Below are 26,541 nucleotides of genomic sequence, written 5' to 3'. Positions count from 1 at the left end.
GGAGTCTAATGAACAAACTGAACTAACAAGCTAAATAGAGACAGACTCATAGAGAGCAGGATGTCAGCTGTGGGAGGGCGGGGTTGGGGTGGAAGGATGGAGCAAAAAGGAAAAGACTCACAGACAAGGACAACAGTGTGGTGATTCTTGGGAGGATGGAGTATAAGGGGGATAAATGGTAATGGGAAAAAATACCATAAGAAAATATTGTTTTTAGTAAATATGGTTAGAAAAAACCTAAGATGGTATATCAAATTCTAATTTAAAAATAATAGATTTGCTCTGGCTGGTGTAGCTCGGTGGATTGAGGGATGGACTGTGAACCAGAGAGTTGCTGGTTCGGTTCCCAGTCAGGGTACATGCCTGGGTTGCAGGCCAGGTCCCAGTGGGGGGCGCATGGGAGGTGACTGCACATTGATGTTTCTCCCCTTCTCTTTCCCCCTTCCCCTCTCTTTAAATAAATAAAATAAAATAAATAAAAAGTAAATATAATAGATTGATTTAAGTCTACCACAGAGCACCTCTACTAAGTGTGGAATGTGTAAGTGCAACCAACAGCTGAAATCTAGTAACACTGCTTCTGGCACTGGCCGCTCACTTGGTTGGAGAGTTATCCCATACACCTGAAGGTCATGGGTTCAATCCCCGGTCAGGGCACATACCTAGGTTTTTGGCTTCAGTCCCCAGTAGAGAAACATAAGGGAGGCAATGATTGATGTTTCCCTCATCAACGTTTCTCTCTCTTTCTTGCTCCCTAAAATCAGTGAAACATATCCTCAGGTGAGAATTTTAAATTTTTTTAATAAAATAAAAATACTGCTTCTGTTGTGTTTGATTATTTGATCACAATAAGACAAATAGACTATGTAACACTCTATATCACCTGCAGTAAACTTAGAATTTAAAGTCTAGGGTACATGGCTAGGGTGGAGGCAGCAGTAGCAGTCTTCAGGGCAAAGATTCTGTAAACTGTTAATGTCTAAATCGTCATTACTGTGTATAAAAAAAGTCTCACCATGTATGGCCTTTGTGACCTCACTGTCATACATTTTACTTATGTCACAATAACATTGTTACGAGCATTTTTGCTTTAAGTAGTCAATTATTCTTAAGACTTAAAAAATAAGCACATTATTTTATATTTATCACATATTTGCCATTTCCGGTGCACTTATTTTCGTAGATCCAAATTTCCACCTGTTATCATTTAGCTTATTCCTCAAGTGTTTATCATTTATATGAATACAGGGCGAGGTGATGAATTCTTTCATCTTTTGTACGTCTGAAAATTCTCTCCCTTTATTTTGTGAAAAACGTTTCTTTGCAGGGTATAGAAATTTAGGTTGTTTTCTTTTCCTAGTATTTGCAAGATGTTGCTTTATTGTTTCCGGCTCGCTTTATTTCTGCTGCCATTCTTATTTTCGTTCTCTGTACAGAATATGGCCTCTGGCTGCTTTAAAGATTTTTCCATTTGTCCTATAACTTTTAAAATGTCGTATTCTTGACATCCAGCTCCCCAATCTTAATGTTCTCCTGAAGCGAAGTCTCTGTTTTCCCAGACTGTTTTTTAGGTTTTTTTCTGTTTCTTTGGTTTTGGTACTGTTACATACACAGATGTGGTCTTTATAGATTTCTCGCTTGAGTTCATAGACCTTATAATATCTCTGACTCGATATCCTTTGTCACTTGTAGGAAATCCTAGGTCAATGTCTTTTTCCCCTCCTTCTGAGACTCCAATTATATATTTTTTCACCCCGCTCCTATATATCTTTTCCGCTTTCTTCTCTGTTGCCCTTTTTTACTCTATGTACATTAGTTTTGAATTTTCAAAGTAACCTGCCTTTCATTTCACCAATCCTGTCTTCTGCTGTTACAATTTTTAATTTCAGATTTGGTATTTTTAAAGATTTTATTTGTTTTAGAGAGAGGGGAAGGGAGGGAGATAGAGAGGGAGAGAAACATCGATGTGAGAGAGAAACATCGGTTGGTTGCCTCTCATGTGCTCCCTGACCAGGCACCGAACCCACAACCCAGGCACGTGTTCTGAATGGGACTAGAACCAGTGACTTTTGCTTTGTGGGGCAATGCTCAGCCAACTAAGCCACCCCGCTCAGGGCTTGGACTTGATATCTTTAATTCTACAGTTTCCTCTTGATACTTTTGGTTCATTCCAATTCTCTGCTGAAATTCTCATCTTTGTAAATATATTGTCTCTGCCTTTGCCTATTTCCTTGAACATACTAGTCATAGTTATTTAAAAGCCTATGTCTACTAACTCCAATATCTGAATCACGTGTGTGTCTTTCTCTACTGTCTGTTTTGTTTCTTGATTTCTAGATGCGTGGACCTGTCTCTTGGCATGCTTCTTATTTGTTGATTGAGTGTAACACATCCTGAGCCTTCGGATGATTTTGTCTTCCTCCAAAGAGGGCTTAGCCTTTCCTCTGTTGGGAAGATTGAGTGGAAGCAAATCACCTTAACCCAGTCGGTTATTGTGCTGAGTTGACGCTGGCTTGCATTTTGAATAAGGCTCAGTTTTCTCTGGTTGACCCCTCTTCCCACTGCACAGCTCACTGGGGCTTTCAAAGGTGAAAACGGTATCTTCACTGGGGCCTTTTTAGATAGACTCATCTCAGCGGTTTTTAACCTCCCACTTACAGAATTTGACACGTGTTTCAAAAGGGAAACTAGACATGTGTTTCAGACCCTTTGGTTCCCTAGGTCTATCACTGCGGGCCTGCACGATTGCCAAAACGCCGCTCGTTTCTCCATCTCTAGCCACAGTCTTCTGCCAGGACAGAGCCCAGATCATCCTCTGTCACCTTCAGCCAGAACCAGCAGATGCCTCCAGGGACGAGCAGCAGCATAGCATCAATTTACCTCTCTGTTCTCTGGAGTCTCAGTCCCTCCAGTCGCCTTTATTTCAGACCCTCTACAATACTTCTAAACAAATACATTTTGTATTGTGTCCAGCTGTGCTAGTTGTTCTTGGCAGGAGCATTAGTCTGCCACAAACTACTCTGTTGTGTCTGGAAACGGAAAGCCAGTGAGTGTTACATTTCTGTTACATTTTTCACTTCCGGAGGCTGTATTCTGTTCATTCCCAAATCTATCTGGTAATTTTCGTGGTTTCTTTTTCCCATCTCATTTTTAATTTTTAAATTTTTTATACCTTTTAAACATGCTTATTCTATACTTCATTTCTGACTAGTTTAATCTCTCAAGTATTTACTGGTCCAATGATGCTGTCTATTATATCTGCTAGCTACATGTATGTTGCTTGATTTCCTTGGATGTTTGATGATTCATGAATTTGAGCTTATATTTCTTAGAATTATCCTTAGTGGGACTTTTCCAGGCCTGGGTATAAAGTAGGTTCCTCCACAGAGGCTTTGCATTTGCTTCTGCCAGTCACCTGGGAACACGCACAGGCTCTAGAGTGCTTTAAAATCTTCCTTTGAATTTTACTGGGCCACTTAAATAATGATAACAGGTTGAAAACCCCCATGAAGGCTGGCTCATGTTTCTGAAATTCAGAGTGAATCCATGTACATGGAAGGAAGAAAATTAATATTGTTCAAATGTCTATACTGCACAATACCACCTATAGATTTGATGCAATCCCTACTATCAAGATTGCAATGGCATTTTTTTTTTTTTTTACAGAAGCAGGAAAATCCAACACTACCATTTATGTGGAACTGTGACAGACCGCCGAGTAGCCAAAGCAATCTTAAAAAAGAACAAAGCTGGAGGCATCACACTGCCTGACTTTAAACTATTCTATAAATCTTAGTGACGAAAGCAATATGGTACTGATGTGAAAACAGACACACAGGTCACTACAAGAGAATAAAAAGTCCGAAATAAACCTAATCATATATAGTCAACTAATATTTGACAAGGATACTCAATGGAGACAAGGCAGTCTCTTCGATATATGGAGCTGGGAAAATTAGTTATTAACGTGTAAAAGAATGCAGCTAGACCCCGTCTGACATCACTCAAAAATGGATTAAAGACTAAAACGTGAAACATGAAATTATGAAATTCCTAGAGGAAACAGAGGGAAAGAGTTCCTCGGCGTGAGTGCTGGCTCTGACGGCGTACACGTGCCAGCATAAGAACAAGCAACAACATCAAAAACAAACAAGTGGGCAACGTCGAACTAAAAACCGGTACAGCCAGAGGCAGCCTACAGAATGGGGAAAACTATTTGCGAACCATATCTATCTGATAAGGGGATGAAATCCAAAATATATAAAGAACTCCTAGGATTCAATAGCAAAAAATATACTGTAATTTTAAAACAGGCAAAATACCTGAATAGACTTTTTTTTTTCCCAAGAAGATATATGAAAGCAACAAGCACATGAAACGATCCTCAACGTCACTAGTCATTCGGAAAATGCAAATAAAAACCACAATGTGATGTCACCTCATGCCTGCTAAGATGGACATCTGCAAAAAGACAAGAGATAAATGCCCCTGAGGATGTGGAGAAAAGGAAATACTTGTTCACTCTTCGTGGGATTATAAACTGGTACAGTTACTACTGAAAACAGTGTAGAGGATCCTCAAAAAATTAAAAGTAGAACTGTGTCATTACCCAGTAAGTCCACTTCTGGGCGTGTACCCGAATGAAGCAAAAACACTGTCTGCACCCCCGTGTTCACTGCAGCCTTCGTTACAGTAGCCAAGGCGTGGGAACAACGTAAGTGTCCATCATCAGAGGAACGCGTAAAGAAGTCGTGATTAATATAATTCAGCCTGCCACTTGCAACAATATGAGTGGACCTTGAGGGCATGATGCTGAGTTGAGTTGAAATAAGACAGAGAAAGACAAATACTGTATGATCTCATACGTGGAATCTTAGAAAAATCATAGGGGAATTTTTTTTTTGATCCTTCGTTTATAGCCTGAGGGTCAAAATTTCTCTCCCTGGGCAGACCCTGGACTCTATCCCTATCCCCTGCACCACTGGAAGTTTATGAATGTCAAAGCTCAACCTCACCCCTATCAAAAGGCAAAAGTTTCAAGGTAAAAACTGCCTTCTGTACCTCACTTACCATAGAGGACTCCCAGTGTTATTTAGCTTTTGGCCTCTCGGTACCAACTTGCCAACATACTGATGCATTTGAGACATCTGTCGTCTTCCACCCAGCAGTTGTAGTGCTTACCGAGACCAGTTCCAGGTCCACCCCAGCAGGCAACAGCAGTCAGGGCTGCCTGCTACTCAATTCATACACACACATGCAATTGTACTGCTAATAAAACGTTCTGAATTTAGTTCCCAGTTCAGTATCTCTTATATACCTGATGAAAATGAGTAGATAATAAATTTGCCTTCCAAAATCCATGACTGCAGCTTTTTGTCCCCACCAGTAACTACAAGCAGTTTTTCATCAGAGAAAAAAAAAATTATGATTGAGTAATCCAAATTAGCCTGGGCAAGAAAACGAACAGCTGCCTAAAATGAAATGTTTGAGTTATGAGCCATGTGCCACCTTGGTTTATCTGCAGCCAAAACGTTCAGGAGCCCTATTCAATTCACCATGTTGCCGGGGAGGGCCTGGTTGCCCTGCATAAGAGCTGCCTGGTGATGAGTAAGAGGTTTCCGTGACACACAAGTTCAGACCTCGCAACTCTGTTTTTGTTGTCTGGGCTTTCTTCTCTGTTGTAGCTAGGGACCCGTTGTGGAATTTAAACACTTGTGTGGTAACTCCATTCCTTCGGGCATTGTGTTTGTTAAGCTCTAGCTAACGAACTTTTAACACCGACTCCATGTAAGGCAAGACCTAGAAAATGGCAGCAATCAGCATTTATGGTTTTATAGCTAAAACTGTACGTTTCCTATGTCTTCAGGCAAGTGAGATGCTCTTGCCTGTCCAGCCCCGCTGCTCCCCCAGAAGTAGTTTTCACCCTGTGACAAAGAAAAAGGAATAGACCGAAGTGCACCTAAGAAAGCTCAAATGAAGAAGGGACTCTCAAAAGGCATTGCACCTATTGTAACAGAAACCAAAATGCATGCCTGCTTGAAGACTTAGGAACTTTGCCTAAAGTAGGGGAACCGAAACTGCATAATCTTTGAAAAGGTGAGAGCTGCCAAATGCACCCGTAAAAGTGTACTTTGCATCACGTGGCCCTTTCCTTCCAAGCCAACAGCTTCGGTCGCTCAGGGAGAGCCTCCAGCTACTGTCGCGGAGAGCCCCTGTGGACTTTGTGCACACCGGCTTGCTAGAGGCAAGTTTTGACGTTAAATCTCTGAGCTTCATTTTGCTTTGAAACATTGTTGTGCAACAACAACCAGGTGACTAAAAGAGAGGAGAATCAATTTCTTCAAGTCATAAGCCAGTTCTGAATATACTTCTGGAGGAGAAAATTCAAATATGGTTTTAACAATGATATAATAATTTGACATAAAATGTCTCGGTGGTCACTGCTTTGAAGAATTACTCTTTACTTAATGTGTAAACCGATGACCAATGTCTTCTATCACAGTCTTATCACTTTGCAAGACCAGATTTGCTTTTGCAACTTATTTTCTTGAACTGTGCTCACATTATAGAGAGTAGTTGTGGACTGTTATTCAGGCGACAGAGAGGAATGTGGTTATGTAATTTGTTTGTCGAATACAAGCGAGGAAAAAGCTTTGAAATCAGAAGTTTCCTTTCAAGTCCTCACTCATACCAAAATAATCACACTATTCCTGCTTTTGGAAAAATCGCAACAACTTTTTTGAGAAGTATAGCTATATTGTGGACTAAAAGTTTAAATATTGCAGATATTGTCTTTAAGGTGCAGTAAGACAAACAGTGGCTTTTTCAGCTCTAGAATCAAAGCATGAAGTATGTGTTCTATTACTTTTTAGACTTTCAGGATGATTTTCTGGGCCCATGTTGGATTTTTATTTTTGAAGAACCAATTGCCCAAATCGTGCATTGAAGTGCTGACACAGTATCTTGTTTTCGGATGGATGGCAAGAATATTAATACAAGTGACTTTCGCTCTTACTAATGCCGTAGACCCTCTATGCTCCAAGCATACTCTGCATTTCAGTTCCTACCCTGTACTTTCTTTAATTCATTTGCTACATGTAATCTTCTGCTCTGTCAAATCCACCCTCATGTGTTTAAATCCAATTCATTCTTCAAGAATACTTATATGCCCCGCCCTGCACGAAGCTTTCCCTAATTCCCCCCCCCCCCCATCGCCAAGCACAGTTAATCTGTCTTCTCTGCGCCTCACAGCCCTTTCTTTATCTCTGTTAGAGCAGTGGTTAAGTTTCCTCCTTTCTGTAGTCCCGATCTCCCATTAGAACGCAGCCTCTGGAGGTCAGAGATTCAGGCCTGCTCATATTTCTTCTCACTGATAAATATTTGATGAATAATCATTCTTGTTGAAAATGGGAACTAAATTTTCTGAATATATTTTTTGTTTTATAAACATTTGTATCATCTGTCTTTCTAAAAATATATATTATAGTAAAAGATTAAGAATGGAGTACCCTTTCCTAAAACAGTGGTATCAAAATACACAGTTTTGTCATCTAGTACCTGACACATTATCAGGTAAGACATTGTACTCACCTGAAGACTTTCACTTTTAATCCTAATCAATTTAAAGGAAAATGTTTGAGGGTTTGGGGTTGTTTTTTGTTTGTTTGTTTTGATTTGGTTCGGTCTGGTGTTTTTAATCAGAATTTCCTGTGTCACGGTTAAATTTTGGTTCCATACAGTCCCAAGTTTGAAATTTCACTCTATGGAAAAGTGAAGACATGGTTTCATCGTCTTGGAAAGTTTATACAAAATCTCCAGGCCACAAAATCGGCCGTGTAAATCTGTACTGAACAATGGTAATAAACAAACGGCTTTCCGGAACTAAGTGTGTCAAAATTCAGGTGAAGAGAGGGATCAGGAGATGTATAAACCAAGGGGGCATGTGGGCATGCCGTCTGATATTGCTTCAGTCCACGTTAAATCATAATTTAGTGCTTCCTCCTTTCCTAAAATTAACTAAAGTTTTCTGAATTCTGGTTATTTTAATAAACTTTATTTAGATTTTACTTTGTGATGACACATTATTTTTTCAATAACTGAACCATATTTTAAGATCTTTGAGACCAAAAGTAATTTGTGCATGAACATTACCCAGCCAGAGACAAAATTAACATTTAGTACTAATTTTATCTCATCTGTACTTTAGTCTCCACCAATTTTCATCATGTTACTTGTTGAAGGAAAGTCCTAAAGCTTAAAAAAAATGCATACCATTCTGCAATAAATACGTCAGTTATACCAAAGGCTTTTTGAAACACTTAAGCATAGAATTTCACTGCATGTTCCTTGTACGGCCATGACACCAACATACACACACACCCTTTAAATTCCTTCAGGAAGAGTTTCTTCTCATTAATCTGTCCTGGCTGTGTCTAATCACATTGTGTTTTTCAAGACATTATGTCTTCTCTGAAATTGTTTCTAGCATCTGCCTCTTCACTAGCTTGGCTACAATTGAGTGCCAGCTGAGTGATTCACTTTCAATAATGGTATTTGTCATTTTCTAGGAAATACAGTTTCTTTACTCATCAAACAGCAGTAGACCAAAACTACCAACAGTGTTTAAATTCAGGTCATCGTAATGAATAGTGCTCAAATGCTAGTGCGCGGCCAAATGCATCACCTTTGTCTCCAAGTAGCAAAAAGGTTGAGACACTACCTATGTTATGACTTAAATGTCTTGAAATGTATCAGACAAGAAATGAAAATGTTAGAAAGTCTTAGCTTTTGTCTTGAACAACTGAAGTTCTCTTAGCTAGTGATTTTTAACTGAGATCTTTAATCCTGGGATCTCTCATCCCTTTGAAACCAGTTAATTAAAACACATAGTCACCTTATGGGACTTTCACATTGGGGTAAAATGAGAACAAAGGAATTAAATAACTTTCATAAAGTGACATAAGCAGGCATTTCAGAGCCAGAAGGAAAAGGTGTATCTATTCCTAAGCCCCTGCTTCCCCGTTCCTTTTAAGAGCTGAAATTTGTGCCATCGTGGTTAATGTTTTGACAGATTTTATCATAGACCTTGCTGTTGTAAATTTGCCTTGAGCCAAAATTCAACATGTTGTAAGCTCAGAAACAGTTTTTACTGTTAGTGACCAGAAAAGGAAATAAATCAATTAGGCTCTTTTGAATGATAGGAGTACAGAGTTTAACTCTTTAAAAGTTACACATTACTTGAAATTTGGGAGAAGTTCTCACTGTGTATGTTTAAGGCTTCTCGGATGTCAGTAAAATGCTTGGGAACACATTTGTGACCAGTGCAGGGGAGAAAACACCAAAGGAAATGTTATGTGGCTGAAATATGCTTCACTAGATTTTATAACCAAAGTACTATCCTTATTTTTTTAATGAAAACGCCCTTTGCCTTAGTGTATGGAGTAAAAATTGTAAGCCCTTAACATGTGATTGATTCAAAGCCTAGGGGGTAACCACTCTGTTTCCAAATAATTTACCAGCATGTTCCCACTTAGACCCTGTGTTACGGTGTCTGTCTTCTGCTGTTTTGTAGCTACTTAGAGTATTTTATTCAACATACTCCCAACCATTGCTATTCCTAATAGCCTACAGATCTAGGTTTTTTTCTCTAAAACATTTTCAATGACCATGACCATAAATATTTGCCCATAAATGCATTTGTACACAGGCTCAACCGTAGCACATCAGTGAAGAAAAAAAGAGTTGTTAACCAGTTCTTTATTCTAGAATAAATCAAATCAACAAATATTTATTGAGTGTCTACTATGTGCAAATAACCCCGGACCGATCAACTTTTAAAAGCCATCCAACTTTTCACATTGAAAAATCAAAGCATTATCATTGCAAACGCTGCAGAAGCTGTCTCCATGTCCTTTTGGTGAGAAAGTCTATGAGGGCCATGAAGCTACTCGGGATAAAGAAATACAAGGAAGAGAAAGCAGATTCCCAGACCGAAAAGAGGAGAAAGAATAACCGAAGACATCACCATCGAGGGATGGCATCAAGTATGTACTTGTGTGTGTGCCTGTGTATGAGTGTACAGTAGGGATGTGTGCATGTATTTATGTACACATGTACACACAAAAAGAAGAATGAGTGAATCTGAGAAAATTGGACTGTTAAGGGGACATAAGAATGGGCATTTACCTTTGAGTCCAGAGATTTGCTTTAAAAGGGGCTTAATAGTTCAGCTAGTGCCCAGTCCCTTGGCGCGATGAAACCCAAATGTATCATGGTGTGACAGAAAGGTCACTCGACCTGGCACTCCAAGTTCTAAAAGCGAACTTGTTCTAAAGTCTATTAGGAAGTGACCTCATCAATAGACTTATAATAGAAGTGACTTCTACATCGTTACTGTAGAAACTTGTCGTACGGCCCTAAATAAGAGGCAAATGTTATCATAAATAAGACAGCAACTTACAAGTTCAAGATTCATAATTGTTATTAGAAACCAAAGGAAAACTACCAGTAAGAAACAAAACTTGTAGACTTAATTATACTACACTATGTAATACTATTTTATTACACTGTAGTATTTTATACCATACATAATACTACACTATATTATACTATATATTGTGCTATAATAGTCTAAGCACTTCATTAACCTGTAAAAGAGAAAATAATACACTATCTACCACATCAAATAATTAACTGTGTTTCCGTAGTGAGGTGGGAAAGAGCTGCCGGGCTAATTTCCAGCTTTACCAAACGGAATTAATCCTGGCTCCCCTGCACGAAAAGTAGGTATATGTTGGCCATTGAAGATATTGTCATTGATAATCTCACAGGAGATGTCTGAGATCAATTGTAAAGTATTTGTTTAGGAGAAGTAATTTTTAATATCAAGTTTTGCCTCCTATTGGTAGGTTAGGTTGAATTTCTCGTGAAAATCAGAGCAGACCCTTTAGATAACCTTTTTAGGCAGTAGCTTTTATCTTTCCTGAAGTGCCTACAGTTAATGTCTCAATTTTTGTGGGGGGAAAAAATCGCTATAGCTCTATTATTCAGAGTTTATACTCCTGTTGTGAAATTGTTCGTTATTAAGATCACTTTAGAGTGAAAATATGTTCTCCTGTATCTTTTTAATTATTTAATAGTTATTATTTTCAAAGCATATTCTAGTTCCTCTGTAGTAAACTTTTTATTTCTTCTCAGCAACAGTATTTCCCTTCTTTGCAAAACCATACTGTTGGCCTTTGTAGATTCCGTATCGTAAGCGCTTCCAATGTGTGACTACATTGGTTTGATTTCTTTCTTATTTTCTTGATGTATTGTAATTAATGTCTTTGGATATATTCGAAATAAAATCTCACTTGGGTTATCCAGATCTAATGCTTATGTTCATGAACAAATACTATCTTCACAGTTGTTTCTTATTTTCGTTTTCTCTTCCCCTCCCTGGACCAGAATTCCCAGGACAGAGACCCTCTCACCTAGGGCCTGGCCTGGATTCACCTGCCCCCTTGTGGTGTTCCTCTCGGAATAGTTCATTGATTTCTGAATTTTGGAGTTGGTATCACATAGCCTGAGAAGGGAAATTCATTACTCTTGTGTAACAGTATCAGGTCAGAAAAGTTTCTTCTGTTAGTCACCGACTAACATAAAAAGGTGGAAGGAGGTTTTTTGTTTTTTTAAATTCAGAGCACAAGAAGGAAATTGGGACCCTAAGAAATGGGTATCTTGGAATACATGATGCTCTGTCTAGAATCAATGTTTGTGACTTGCAAACTGATAAACTAAAGAGATGTTTCAGAAACTCTCATAAACTTAGAATCCAGTTCTTCTACATCAGTGTCTCCTTTTTTAGTGAGTGGAAGAGAAGGGGTGAATACTGTTCTATTTTATTTAAATTGTAAATAGATTTTCTATTTTCTTCCTTTCATCAGAGTGAATTCATAAATATAAAAAATTAAACTTTATATTCTGTATAGTCAGATACGTTTGACATGATTGATACAAACAGGTTTTTGTTTCACCCTCTTTTTAAAAAGGAGCTCCCCGACTGGGAGAGGGGAGGAGAGAATGGGGGGAAAGGTACAGGGAATAAGAAGCATAAATGGTAGGTACAAAATAGACAGGGGGAGGGTAAGAATAGTATAGGAAATGGAGAAGCCAAAGAACTTATATGCATGACCCATGGACATGAACTAAGGAGGGGGATTGCTGGAGAGAGAGGGGGTACTGGGTGGGGGGGGCAAAGGAGGAAAAAATGGGACAACTGTAATAGCATAATCAATAAAATACACTTAAAAATAAAAAAATAAAAAAGGAGCTCCTTCACATGCCACAGACGCAATTTCACATCTTCAGTTGAAGTCAAGAGAGTTTGCACATGGAAAACGGATGAGTGTGTTCAGTGGGTGAGTTACCGAGCCACCAGTTCAGGAACATTTTGCAAGAATAAGGAATTAAGAATTAGGCCTCTAGTTGATAAAGATAAAAGAAAGAAAAGGGGGGGGAGCACTATTTATTAAATAATTTTTCTTTCTGAGAAGGAATAGGCAGATCAATACATTATTGTTAACAAGACTCCAAGTAAAATTTTAAAGATCCCTCTTCTGTCTGTTAACTGCAAATATTTCTAGTGGAAAATACGTCGCTTTCAATGCTCTTCCTCCTCCCACCCCCACCCGCCCCCAAAGCCAGATCTGATTGAATAACAGTGATCCTCGGTGGTATTTTAAACAGCCTGTTACCTCACTGAAGATCTAGAAGGGGAAACAGTATCAGGCTTTAATAACACTATTTGGCATCCAACTCCCCAATTTCTAGTACCCACGGCTCCTTAGTAGTTTCTCATACATTTGCAACAGTTGACCTACTAACAGGTTCCCAGAAAACACAGGTTCAAATTTTGGCAGGCTTGCCTCACCTCATTGTCCTTCCAAAGTACATAAATGCTAAACTGTGTTCACAGTGAGGAAGGGAGAGTCATTCCAATGAGACTTTTAAAACCAAGACCCTTTCTTGTCCCTACCAAGTTACTGCCATCCTCGCCAAAGGAATAAAGTTTCCTCAGTGTGCCTTTGGCATAATTTCTTCAGCCTGGATTAAACACAGGTGACTGGAAGTCTACCTTATCTCCACAGGGCATTAGTCACTCTATAAAAGTTAAATTTATTATGAAATGTTTTGTTTGTGTTAACATATATCTTCTCTGGGAAGCTGGAAACAAAGGCATGTCCTTTAAGACTCCATATGGGGAAAACACATCCTCCTGTGGAATTTAACCTTAATTTGAACCAAGATCTGTGAAAGAAAAGCACTTTGGTGCATTGTTCCCTTGCTCCACCCATCTATCCCCTTATCTAAATGAGGTTACTGTTGCTTCGTGGATTTTAACTCTTCCCATTCCAAACCCTGCTTTCCTGAGTTAAAAATTTATCTTAGAAGAGAAGTGCATTAAAATAATTGTGGCAAACAGTTATGCTTTGTTTTTAAGGGTAAGTGGTTTTGTGTAATACCTTAACTCTGATACCTTTAAAACTAAGTAAATGTGCAGGCAATTTATGTTCATATATCTTAGTGCTCATTTTGTTGTTTTAACAAATGGTACATTGTAAAGAATATTTAATTTACTAAAAATTGTATCTCCTGAAAATCTTCTCTGAGATTCACTTACTAGTAAACATTGTCCTGTATACATAGTTCATACTTTATTAGAAGAATGAGTGGAAGTAAGAAGAGTTTACGTTGGAAATGATGATGAGGTATGTTTGAAAGACCAGTGTTGGACCTCCGTTTTCATTCAGTCTGTTGCAAAGTCTTATAATGTTTTGAATGTATCTAAATCCATAGATGCTCCAACATTTTTTCTAAAGCAAAACCCAAACTTCTTTTGCTGCTACGCTCATTGTAATAGACCAGTTGTTTATATGGACCAAGGAAACTATTTCCAAAAACAACGTTTAAGTTGACATTTTAAAAAATACTGCTTATATGAATGCTAAATATTCTTTAATATTGTAGCATCTACTAACAAGCTTGTAACTGTCCAATTGGGTTTTCTTCATTGATCTTACACTTGTTGATTATATTAAGAAAAGTCACAAACTAAATTTTAATATAAGCTTTGATACTCATTTACTCTAAAAAGTATGTGTGAACATGATTTTTAAAACACATTCAAAATAACTATCTTCAGCATTATTCACTTGAAAAATTCCTAGCAAAAAACATTAGAGCAAAACATTTATAGATTCCTTCGGTCACATATTTCATTACCATACAGCATGTTTCATTTAAGCTACAATACTGAAATTAGTTTGATAAATATGATTTTTAGAAATATGAAATATATATGCAATACGTTTAGGACATTTTTCGCAAGTAGCATCAAATCAGGACATCACTGTTCTCCTCCTCAGCCCCACCTACACTTGGCTCTACCCCAACCAGTCTTCATGCGAAAGTCATCAAAGTTTTAACTCTTGTCAAAGAAAAGAACGAAAAGCGTGAACTTTGTAGATGATGGAAAGAAACAATTTGGCAAAAACTGAAATAAAGGAGTAAAGGGAGAGAAAGAACCAAAGGTAATTCCAAACTATCACATAGATGAATTCTGGTAATTCCCAAAGGATGGAAGAGGGCAGGTGTGTGTATAAAAATGAAAACAATCGTGGTCTTCACATTTTAAACTTTAAAGATGTAAGGATATGGCAAAACAACCAGGATAATAAAATACTGAGCATCTTTATTGAGCTAATATTATTAGACAAACTGTTATATAAAGTGTTTAAAATTAATTATAGCATAAATTCCATGTAAAGTATGTATTTATATTAGTTGTTTTATTTTTGAATCTCCAGCACTAACTAGAACATATGAACATAAGAGACACTTAAAAATTTGTTGCTAAATCAAAACAGTCCTTGTCCAATGAAATCACAGTGCAACAGAGTCACAGGAAGTGTACCTTACAGACCGTGGCCATGTGTGAGGGTTAGAGGGCAAGAGAATCAGTTGTAAAACATCTACACTTTATTAATATGTACATCACTTAGTGACTTACAATATTTACAGTGCAAGTAAAGGTGAAAGCAGTAAGCAGAGGAAATATTTCTATTCTGAGTTATTTGGAAGTCTTCAGTATTTTTCTAAAAGTATATTTAGATGAGAGAATTGAGAGAGATAATAGAGGGGGTTTTATGGTTTGCCATTGCTCGTAATGCAGGTGACACCATACCAGGAGCTGGGGGCACAAAGTTGAATAAGTCACAGTTATGGTGACCTCATGGAAATCACAGTCCAAAGGGAACGATGTAACCGTAAATAATTTTGATACAGTAGGAAGGGTACTGTAATAGAAGTAGGCTCAGAATGCTTTGGCAGAGCAGGTGAAAGGGCATCTTGCCCTTTCTTTGAGATTAAGGAAGGCTGCCCAGAGGAGACGCTGTTTGAGTTAAGTGCCATTGGGATTGGCAATTAAGGAGTCCATGGTGACTTTAATGAAAGTAGTTCCTACTGTAATGAGAGACAAAATCCAGATTGCAGGGAATTAAGAAGTGAATGAAAAATGGAGAGAGTGAATAAACCACTTTTCCCAGGAAATTTTCTGCTAACTCTTCTTACTTGCTGCCTCAGAAAAAAATTTAATAAGGAATATCACATTTCATAGCATAATTAAGTCTAATGATAGCCTTGGATTTTTTTCTGTGTTAGTGAAGAAATTGCATTCCACTTGTGCAAGTTCAATAACATGAATCCTTCCAGCAAGAGCCTTAGCGCTGGAAGGAGGGTTATAGCTACACTTTGCATTATAAATATCTTTGATCCTGAATTCTGTTTTATTTCCTTTCTATTCTGGAGCTCCACAGTCTCAGTTGCCAAGTATATGTCCCAAGGAAGCTTTCTCTTTCCTTCCTTTCTTTCATCTTTTTCATAATTCTCTTTATACCTCTAACCATATATCCTCAAGTGATTCAAATATTTTATTACCCATAGCTTATCTCTCTAATGCTAAATGTGACCTAGTGAATAAGCTCCAAACTCCTTAGAGCACTGGAGGCCCTCCGGCGCTTTCACCAGCCTACTGCAGCAGCTTTGTCTGCCTGAGGCCTCCGCTTCTTGCTTCAGCTTTCCCTGTCCCTCCAGGCACCCTGAGCTTCCTGGTTTCCATTTCCTGACACTGTTACCTCCACCTGGAGCTGCCCCGGCACTGCTTTCTCATATCTAGATGTAGCCGACACTTATGGTCTTACTCAGTTGTCATGTTCTGACATAAAAGCCTTTTTTGATCTTCCAACATACTTTTTTTCTTAACTCTTGGGATTTATATGTGCCTTTCTGTGCCCTTCATTCATTTATTTATTAATTCATTCAACAAACTTCATTGAGCACCTTCTATGCACCAGCAACTGAAATTGCCATTTTCTACTTTTTCCCCTAAAGTTGAATAACTGTTTTGTCTCATCGCCCCTATGGGACTATACATTCTTCGAGATAAGAATTACCTAATATACTGTGTAAGTATCTATCAGAATGCTCTACACATAGTAATTGTTCAACAAATGTGTTTATGTTAATGAATAAATTAATCCCAAATGAAATTTCAATAAGACAAATCTTTTCTCCTTCCTGCCACAAATTTCTCTCCTGCCATTATCTGCAAGAATAGTATTTGTCACTTCGTCAGCTTAACTGTCTTAAAATAAGATTTAAAAGTAAATAAATGGTATTTGGCTTCATTGTTTATTCTCCTAAACTCTTTCCTGTCCTCAACTCTATCCATTCCACTGAAAGATTCCACAAGTCATAGGATTAATCAAATCCTTCTACTTTTCCTCCATCACTGCCTCACTTAGCTGGTGACCACCCTTCAACTTCCTTTGTAAAGGCGTCACTCAACTCCAGTCACTTCCTTCTTTTAGTCCATCCTCCATGAGTTAGTTTCGAACATATATAAATTCAGATTATATTCTCAAACAGTGTAAACTTCAGTAGGAATCCAGTACACAGATCTGTATTCTAAATTGAAGGTTTGCCCTTCATAATGATGTTAATCTGTGTTTTTCTGCCCTTCAGGTAAAATAAACACACTAGATTAAATAGTACCAAGGTAGGCAACTCTTCTGGAAGTACAATGTATAACCCGTGATCTTTACTGACTAGTCAACCACAATTTACAGGAAATTAAAAGCTACCATTATGTGAACGCACATATACGCCAAACCATAAAATGTACATAAGAGAGTGAATCTCAGAGTTGAACATCAGTTTCTACTGTTCTTTTATACATAATATCTGGCATTTAATTTTTTAAAGGGAAGAAAAAGACCCATGTGAAAAGTTAATATAGTCAATAGAACCAGACCCCAAGATAACTTAGATATTAGAATTATCAGAGACTTAAAGAAAAAAGAATAAAATGACATTAATTTCAAAAGTGACAATGAGACTGTCAGTTAACTTCTCAGAAAAAGAGAAAATCAGAACATAATGAAATAGCATCTTTAAAGTGCTGAAAGCAAAAAAAAAAAAATTAAAAACCTAGATTGAAATGCCCAAGAGAGAGGGAGGGAGGGAGGGAGAGAAAGGGGGAAGAGAGAGAGAGAGAGAGAGAGAGAGAGAGAGAGAGAGAGAGAGAGAGATAAAATATCACCAAAAAAAAGAACTCCACTATGAAATCCTAAAGGGAGTTGATTAGGCCATCGTAGAGGGACTCAGACGGAATCAAGGTGATGAAAGAAAGAATGAGAGCACCAAAAAAAGGCAAACGTGTAAGATAAGGCAAATGGATATTGACTATTTAAATAAAGCATGAACTCAGGCAAATGTTTATCTAAGTGTCATCTACTCCACACTTGAATGTTCGATGTTGATAAGCTCACTATTTCCTGAGGTACCCTGCTCTATCTGTAACCACGCTGCAAATGTCTTTATAATGTGTTGTAATCTGTAATCCTCTCAAACTTCTTCCTTCTGGCCCTCATTCTGCCACAATAAACAATCTAATTTCTCCAACACAGACTTGAAGTAACTATGTGATCATCCAATGTAGCAGAAATTCTTCATTCTTTGGCCAAACATCACCAGTGTAAACCATTCTTCACAAGGCATTCTCCAGTTCTTATCTAATCCAGAAATTTCTAACTGCACCTCGCTTCCTCCTCATTTCTCAAAGGATAGATCCCACTGCATAAACAGAGTTCTGTGGTGACCAGGGCATTCTCGTGTTCCCCATTCCACTGTGCAGCAATCACATTCCTCTTTTCTAAAGGGGGGGGGGGAATAAATCAAGCAATTCATTCATATAGAATACCTAATTTAACCTCTGTGAAAACTCCGGTCTCAAGAGGTTAGTATTTATTTGTGTTCACTGAAAGGAATATTAAGCTAGAAATGGTGCACAGCCAAGAATTGGCCAAAGAGATTTTGGAGGCTATTCCAACAGAGAGTGGACAGGGTGGACTAAAAGATTGGGGAAATGGGGGCATTGGTGGAGCATATTAATTAATTGCAGATGTACTGGGAGTAGAAGGGGTGAGTCAATGACAAGTATGACTTTTCAAGCCTGAGTGATAAAGGCAATGGGAAGAACATGGCTGCCAGGTGTGCCTTGTAACTTGGAGACAAGTGTTGCTGTACTTTAAATGTCTTGCATACTCATGGAAATATCATTTAGGCAGGTATAGAAATAAGACTGGAGTTTTCATTGTAGGGTAGGGATGGCTTTTACTTTGGTACATAATAGCTCTAGCCATGAACCCAAGATAAAAATGGCCTATCGATGTTCTCTAACCAAAGGCCTTCAGGGACGTACGTGTAGTGGAACAAGTTAGGTTAATCGCTTGTTGTAGACGGCAGGAAGACATGCCGTAGGGAACTATGCGGCATTTCAGTGCGAGGGTGTTAGAAAGGATTTACAGGATTGGGCTGGTGTCCAGTGGTTTGGGGGAGGGTTCAAGAAGGTCAGGCTTTGAATTGATGCTGTGAGGGTAATTCTATGATTGTGCATTTTAAGTAATCTTATCTAGGAGGGAAGACTAGAAGAAAGCTAAAGCTATCATTTGTAAAGAAGCAACAGTTACAAGTATCGGCTAGGCTTTAATTAGCTAATGGGATTAGCTACTATTTTTGTGGTTTGCAGTGACTTTGTTATTTGTGCTTAGGCAAAGTGGTCTTTTTTTGGCTCATTTTTCTATGGTTATGGAATGGCCTTATCTATTGTTGAAGTTCAGTGAAATTGTTTACCTTTCACAGAACACCTAGGCCTAACTATGAGTGCCAGAGGAACTCCTGCAAACGCGAAGGCCTCGCTGGAAGGGTCCAGCCAGTTCCCAAGTGCGAGGGACTGGTTTTTCTCTCTCAGGCCTTGGACTTAGCCTCGGGGAACTATAGTGGGGCTTGGAGTAGACAGAGGAGACGGTTATAAAGATAGAGGAACAGTTCAGAGGAGGCGGAAGATGATGATAGGCATGTGCCAAGGGGTCTCTGGTGGGAGAGTGTTCAGCGTTGCTAAGGATATTCAGAAATGTTAAGACTGTTTGAGACTCAGAGGAAAAACACCATTAAATCAAGGCATCACTGATGATCTTCGCGAAAGAAGTTTAAGGGTCCACAGGTCAGATGGCAAGGCTGTGGAGAGGCAGAGACCGTGGGGAAGATGACTCATGTGAAAAGTTTGCAGTTAAAAGGAGAGCAAGGGAATGTCAACTAGAAGATATTGTGAAATCCATTTAAGGAGGGGTTTTTCCCTTAAAATAGAGATTACCACTACGTGTTTGAAGCTGTGGAGAAGGAGCCATTGGATGCAGAAACAGTAAAGATTCTAGTCAAGCAGTGAAAACAGAAAGAAAAAGTCTGGGACCAAGAACTTTGGCAGGTGGGTATGTTGGTCCTGGAGACGGAGACAGGGTCCTCCCGACCCCGCAGAGGGGGTGTGGGCACAGAGAGAGAAATGTGGAGTTGGAATGTAGGGTAGATGAAGGAATGGATGACAGGTAAAATCTTTTCTTTTCCCTCTTTTTCAGGGAGGTTAGAAGCAAGATCATCTGCCAAGGTTTGGGAGAAAAGGAGGTGAAAGAGCCTGGAGGAGGTGTGTCATTTGCTAAGAAGTTGTTTAGTGAATCAACAAAGATGCTGTTGTCTATTAAGTCACCATTTTATAAAAGAAAACACTGCAGCTGTTGCTGTATTTCATGGACTTATGGAGGAAGACTTAGTACTAAGAAGCCTTCTATTCTCAGAAAATAGAGAATGGGGTGTCATCCTTTTATATGAGTGATACAAACCAAACTTTTTCTTGGGATACTACTCGTGCTAGATTAAATAGCATTTAACAGAAATAATTTGTAACTTTTTATTTTGGTTTTTGGACTGTGTCTCCCAAAGGAAAAACATCTTGCTATTTTTAAAAGCTAAATAGAACATCAATCAGAGAAAATAGCCATCAGAAGGATGAATTCCATAGTTTCTAGAGCAAAGACAATTAACATTAACATTTCCACTTAGAGTCATAAAAACGCACCTACCCCGCCCACGTGCAGTCTCGGTTTCTGAGTATCTGAACAACTAGGTGCCCCCTCACTCCGGGTAGTAGGTGCGATTGAGAGATAACTCACTCACAGGCCGGGCAGCAGCTTCTGTGCGCGCAGCCGCCCATGCCCTCGTGAGCATCAAAAGGAGATGAAGCCTGATTAACCATTTTGAAATCGATCGGATGAGGAGAAGTCCTTACAAAACAACTTTTATACGCTTTAATTAAAAACGTGTTCTGGCAGCTCAGAGCTGAATGGGCTTCAGGGGGAGCAGGGCTGAGCGCGTTGCTATGACGACACCAAATCTTTTCACGCCTGGCCCTTCCTCAGCACACTCTGTCTAGCTCTCTAGAGCCAGTAATTGCCTCCATCCCATCTCACTCCCTCAATCCCTGGGTCCATACGTCTATATAAGTCCCAATACTTTCTGCTTTTTCTGCTACGGTGCTCTCCCTCCCTCCCCCCCCCCCCCCCCCCCCCCGTCATCTTTTCATCCCTTGCATTCCGCCCCCCGCCCCCGCATCTGTTTTGCTGTTTCTTTTGAAAACAAGTTTGTTCCCTGAGTCAAACACACACACACACACACACACAGTCAGAGTATGATAGTCGTTATTTGTTACTCCTCACGATAAAATAATAAATCCACTTTTAGGGGTGTTGAGTGCAATCAAGAATGATTTTTGTGATACATTTTTTATTTTCCAGGTTAAACGCTGGCTACTACATCACCCTTTCTGTTGCTGAAGATAAGGCTAAAATAAAAAAGGGCTATGTTTTACTCTATGAAAGGTAATTTATGCTTATTGTTAAAATCTCAGGTTATTCCACTAACAGTATCTTCTGGTAACAATTGTAAGAGAACATTAAGATTTTAAAATATGTTCAAAAATGCAGACCCCAGTTCATTTAAGAAGACTCTGAACATTTTAGCAGTTCTCCTCATGCAGAGATTTAAATAAAACCCAACACTTTTCACTTGCTACGCCATATGAAGCACCAATTGGGTGGAACTTGCCTGCCTCAGGACCCAACCACCAACTGGTTAGAAGCTGACATCTTCGCAATTTTGTTTTCAGTGCATTTCCATGGACTATAATATTATTTCTCAACTTCTGGGTGTCACTTTTTGAGTCACCAGAGGCCTTACAACCTTTCAGTTTGGTTACAGTTTCCTTCTTCCCTTTCACCAACTCTATTCCATAAGATGAGGTAGGTGAGTGGGATGCAGTGGAGACCGTGTCTCCTTCACTCTCCCCACTTGCCTCACAATCTCTCCCTACTATGATTACGCTTCCAACGTGAGTTGTTTGTCGGAGTGTTAAGCATTTCCTCTGACTGCCTGACTCAGTCGAGATGGGTGTAGTCTGGAGTGGTACCTTGGCATAGCGTGGCCCAGTTGCTGCTGCACAGAAAGGGTGAGTCCTTAGGGGCCCAGAGTCTGGTTTTGAGTCTGAGACTCCAAATCATAATGCAGGTTTGAAGCCTCAGCTTCTACATCTACGGAATTGAAATTTAAAAGTGTAACTTTTCTTTAAAAGTTTTATGATGAACACCCTTAGTCTCTTTACTATATTGAACTCCAACATAACAGATTTCTGATAGGCCATGTGTAAATCTGTGAGCCACAAGTTAGCAAATACCCTAAACTCTCTCCAGTATATTGAATAGGTTTTGTTTTGTTTTGTTTTTTTAATGAACCAACCCCCAGGTTGCTTTCTAGATTCTGTCCCTATAATAAGAACTCATCATATTTTAAGAAGCTGCAGTCCTTGGACTTCTTACCATGGTCATGTTCAAAAGGTGAGGAGCCACTGGGATAACATTTCACAAATAGACCAAGCCTCTTGTTTATGATGTTGGTATAATTCAAAGAAACTATTGGTTGTAACTTTATTTTTCCCTTCTTAGTACTAAGTATATAAAGCCAAATGCTTATACGTGTTAAAAGTGTTTTCCCACCTGGGGCACTTTATTCAGATCAATCTCAGGTGGAAACTAAAGAAAGTAAATGTGTATATTGGCTAAATAAATAGAGGGACAGGCATTCAGATATCTGAAACAGGTTTGAGACCTAATAAAAATGGATCCTCAAAGAGGCATACTTAAAATGTAAGTGGGTTTTACATAAATATCAGAGAAAATATTCCGTTGGCAAAATATTTTGTCCTGTGAATGTAGTGCTTCTCCATTATATTGATAAGGTCAAGAAGTGGGAGTCCTTCAATTCTTGATATTTAAATGTATCCTGGACCTGGCTTGAGAAAAGTCTAAGGGGAGTAATCTTGCAGGTGAGTGGACTAGAAGGCATAATAAATATTTTCCACCACCATACTGCATGTATGGTCCCATGATTCAGTTAACCTCAAGGCTTAAGGGGTATCACTTTTAATAACATTGAATTCTCATTTCTACTGAAATGTTTTCGATTTTCTTCCCTCCAAATTTTTTATTTTGGCCAAAAACATCTACATGAACATTGTGGTATCTTTTATTTAGTAACTTATCCATTCTGGTCATCAGAAGTCACATGATCCTTTATGTGTGCTTGGGCTCTAGACAGATGGCTCACGTGATAAACCACAGGACTGTCCGTGGGTCTGTGGTCTGGTGGCTATAGGTCAGAATTAACGCTTTTTGTTGGTTGTTTTCAACATACTGTTATTCATGGAATGGTTCTTACACTGAGTCCAGAATGTGGTTACTCTGAAGTCTTCACAATAATCATAAAAATTAATTCCCAAGTAGCTATACCTACCTAGAACTTAGTTATGGTCACATATGTTGTGTTAAACTCTTCAAATTGTTAATCTTTAAAATATAAACCACTGCCATCTTACCCGCCGTAAGTGCCCTTCGCTCTCCAGTGTGACAACAGAAAGGCAAAGGAAGCCCAGCAGCCCCCGGCCCCAGGTGCAGAAATGTGCACATTGCAGGCGAAGACTAAAACTCCACCTGATATTGCAAAGGAGATTTTATAAAAGGCGACTAAAGTAACACCGCACTGGAAATATACTGGCCACCAAGATTTAAACCTATCCTTTGGTAACTAGTTAATAAACAGTGGTGTGAGTGTCCAGAACTCACTTATTCTTTGATAACATACAAGTATTTGGAGTTTGATGACTCATGTAAGAACAGCATTACCTGTAGAGTTCCCTATTAGAGACTTGGAACATCTGCAAGGTAAAGGTTTTACATCTTTTTGGATGTAAATGAAAACTATAAAGACCTCCTAAAAGTAAACATAAAATGTTTTAATGGAAGTTATATTCAGGATGCTATTTTTGTCTAAGACAAAAAAAAAGGGGGGGAGCAAAAGGAAAGGAGAAAGAACTGAAATATTCTCTTTAATCTTAACTATCACAATGGAATTCTTATCTCTTCTCCCTCCCCCAAGTGCCTAGGCCCCAAAACTGAAAGGATTGGTCAGAGTTCCATGGACTGAATTTGCAAAATTTTTAGCTTTATAAATCTACTGATGCTAAAGCGAATTAAATAACTAAATTCTTATATCTCCTGACGAGAAAACGCCTAACAGAAAGTCTTAAGTCTGACATACTTTTCTTGGTTTACCCCAAATCAGCAGATCATGTAATTTATTGCTTTCCCGCTTTGGCGACAGTCTCCTGGACTAAGCGTAGGCAACCCCCACCCCAACTTGTGCTGGCTCTAATTCCCTAAAGAGAAAGCTGAAGAGTAGTAGATCACTCGAAGACTGGGATAGTCCTGATTAATTGGCAAGAACGACTAATTCCTAATCCACGGTTACTATCATTGAGCATTCCATAAGTGTTCTTGCAAAAAAGAAAAAAGAAAAGAAAAAGCACTTTCAATTCTGTTAATACTTTTCTTTATTTGACTGAAATAAAGTTGCAATACATACTGTTTTCAGTAATGCGTGTGGAGGGAAGGAGGGTTGTGTAGGAAGTGCGCCCAGTAACGAAATGACAAACTTGCACTGTGATGTAGTAGACACCAAGCTATCTACGGAGAAGTGCTCCTTCATCCTGATTCGTAGGGAATCCTCTCTCTCTCTCTCTCTCTCTCTCTCTCTCACACACACACACACACACACACACACACACACACACCACGACCAAGGCACGTGATAGTGCTGGCTAAAGCCTCCGTGCACTCAGGATCGCGGAGAAGCAGTGGGCTGGAGGTGGCAGAAAGGGCAAGGATGGCAGTGGGGCCGCGGGGGAGGCGCTCACGTGGAGGTCGCGGTCCCTGCAGTCTCCACCCAGCGGGAAGCGAAGGAGGCCGCCCTACAGTCCCCGCGCTCGTGCGACGGACGTGGCTCCCGGGCCGTCCTGGCCCAGGCTCCCGGAGCACCGTTCCGCTATCAGAGTGGATGGGTGGCGTGAAAGCTAGTGCGGGCAGCTTGAGCAGAGTGGGCAGAGTGGGCCCCAGGGCAGGGACGAGTTAAAGCCCCGTTGATCGGTGCTGGGCTGCGAGGAAAGCTGGCTCCGAGCCCAGGGCGCAGGGGTTGCGCGGCGCGGCGGGACGTGGAGAGAGAGCCCTTCGCGCTCAGCCAGCGGCGCGGGGTGGCCTTTGTGGCCGGCGCGCCCGTGGCTCCTGGGAGTACCGGCCACAGCTGGATGCGGCCCGGGAGAGAGTAAACGCCAGCCTTCGGCGCAGTCCTTGGGGAATGGTTGCAAAGCGAGACGGGGAAAATAAATCAAATCAGAGAGCCCCAGCCCTCCCTGCGCTGCCTCCGTGGGCGACGTCGCCCGCCCTGCAGCCTCCACGGGGGCCTGCGCCCCCCGGACCCGGAGAGCCCCAGCCCAGGCCCGGCCGGCCGCAGCCGCGCCCCAGAGCAGGTCCCAGGAGCTCGCCTCGCCCTCGTGCCGGCCCCGCCCGGCCGGGCCCCTCGGGCGGGAGAGCGCCCGGCTTTGCTCTTTTCGTTGGCCAAGCACAATTGTGTTATTGGAGATAATGAATTCAATCCCCATCAAAGGGCATTAGGCTCGCCCGGGTCCTGAGTTGCTGATGCCTTAAAAAAAAAAAAAAAAAAACAAAAAAAAAAAACCCTGGAATGAAAGGCTGAAGAGGGGGAAAAAATCTGTGGGGGAGCCTTTCCCCTGATCGCCGCTTTTGAAGTGAAGGGGCCCGACCATTGTTGTTCACCTCGCGGCCCATAAGGCTGAGGAAAGCCTGGGCTTTTGATGGGCTGAGAACCGCCCCCGCGAGGAGCACCAAGTCGGGCCGCGCGGCCTGCGGGCAGCCTGTGTCTCGGGCCTCCCGAGCCCCGTCTGGGCGGCCGGGCCGCAGACCCGGCCGGGAGGGGCTCGGCCGCACGCTCGGCCTCGAGGTCCGAGCAGGAGAAAGGCTCGCACCTGGCGGCGGCATTCCGGGAACCCCAGGCCTCCACCCTGGGGGCGCGGCTCCTCGCGCCCGCTTGGGGGTGTAGCGCAGGGGGCGCATCTGTGGTTAATCGTTTCAGACCCCAGACTGGGAGGCCAGACTGTCCTTTGCAGGTGAGGGTGGAGAAGGCAGATCTTGGTGAGCGCATCAGGCAGGGGCGGTTGGAAGTTCGGTTTTAACCACCGGGCCCCAGCATCTGCGGTGATTGGCTTGGCTAGAGTTTGATGGGCCTCCGAAGGTGTACCGCAGAGACAGACACCTGGGACTCCTTTCCCCCCTGCAGCCAGGCCCTCGGGCGAGGGCAAGGGCCGCAGGGAGAGAGGCGGCCAGCCTCCAGTGTCAGCGGCGACCGGCCTCGCAGTTCTGAACCCAGGACAGGACGTTAGCATCAGATCACATTTTCTAAAAACTTGTTGCAGGCATTTAAGTTTGCTTCCAGGGCCTGCAACACGAACTTTCCTCACCTCCACTCGCATCCCGCGCTCCCCGCCCCCACCCGCGCCCGCCTCTGAGCTCTTTTGGCCCAAAGGTCGGCGACTAGAGAGCTAGCTGTTGGATTCCCTTCCCTCCCTCCCCTGTCTCCAACACCCTCCATCCCTCCTCAAAGGATCCAGGTTATCCGCCCCATTAATATATTAGCCAGGCATAACACAAA

The 26,541-nt window shown here is 40.7% G+C and overlaps 1 protein-coding gene and 1 long non-coding RNA gene across 5 annotated transcripts in view; one reads left to right on the top strand and one right to left on the bottom strand.

Moving 5' to 3' along the window:
- Positions 1–26,541, bottom strand: part of FOXA1 (forkhead box A1) — a 57,389-nt gene that overhangs the window by 19,583 nt on the left and 11,265 nt on the right. The window contains exon 3 of one of the 3 annotated variants that reach the window (XM_053927695.2): positions 663–754. The exons of the other annotated variants lie outside the window; for them this stretch is intronic. Coding sequence (XP_053783670.1) covers positions 663–754 — 92 coding nt within the window. The remainder of the gene's footprint in view (positions 1–662; positions 755–26,541) is intronic. 3 annotated transcript variants of the gene reach the window in all.
- LOC112296511 (uncharacterized) lies at positions 9,430–22,850 on the top strand. 2 transcript variants are annotated; one of them, XR_002973927.4, is made up of 4 exons: positions 9,430–10,043; positions 19,747–19,864; positions 20,013–20,077; positions 21,225–22,850. It is a non-coding gene; the product is annotated as an uncharacterized lncRNA (long non-coding RNA). The 2 variants fall into 2 exon arrangements; XR_006654033.3 differs by lacking the exon at positions 19,747–19,864 and having other exon boundaries at positions 9,433–10,043.

Source organism: Desmodus rotundus, chromosome 7 (genome assembly GCF_022682495.2).
Source record: "Desmodus rotundus isolate HL8 chromosome 7, HLdesRot8A.1, whole genome shotgun sequence".
NCBI lineage: Eukaryota > Metazoa > Chordata > Mammalia > Chiroptera > Phyllostomidae > Desmodus > Desmodus rotundus.
Note: the sequence above shows the minus strand (reverse complement) of the source record. Positions and strands in the feature narration are given on the sequence as shown.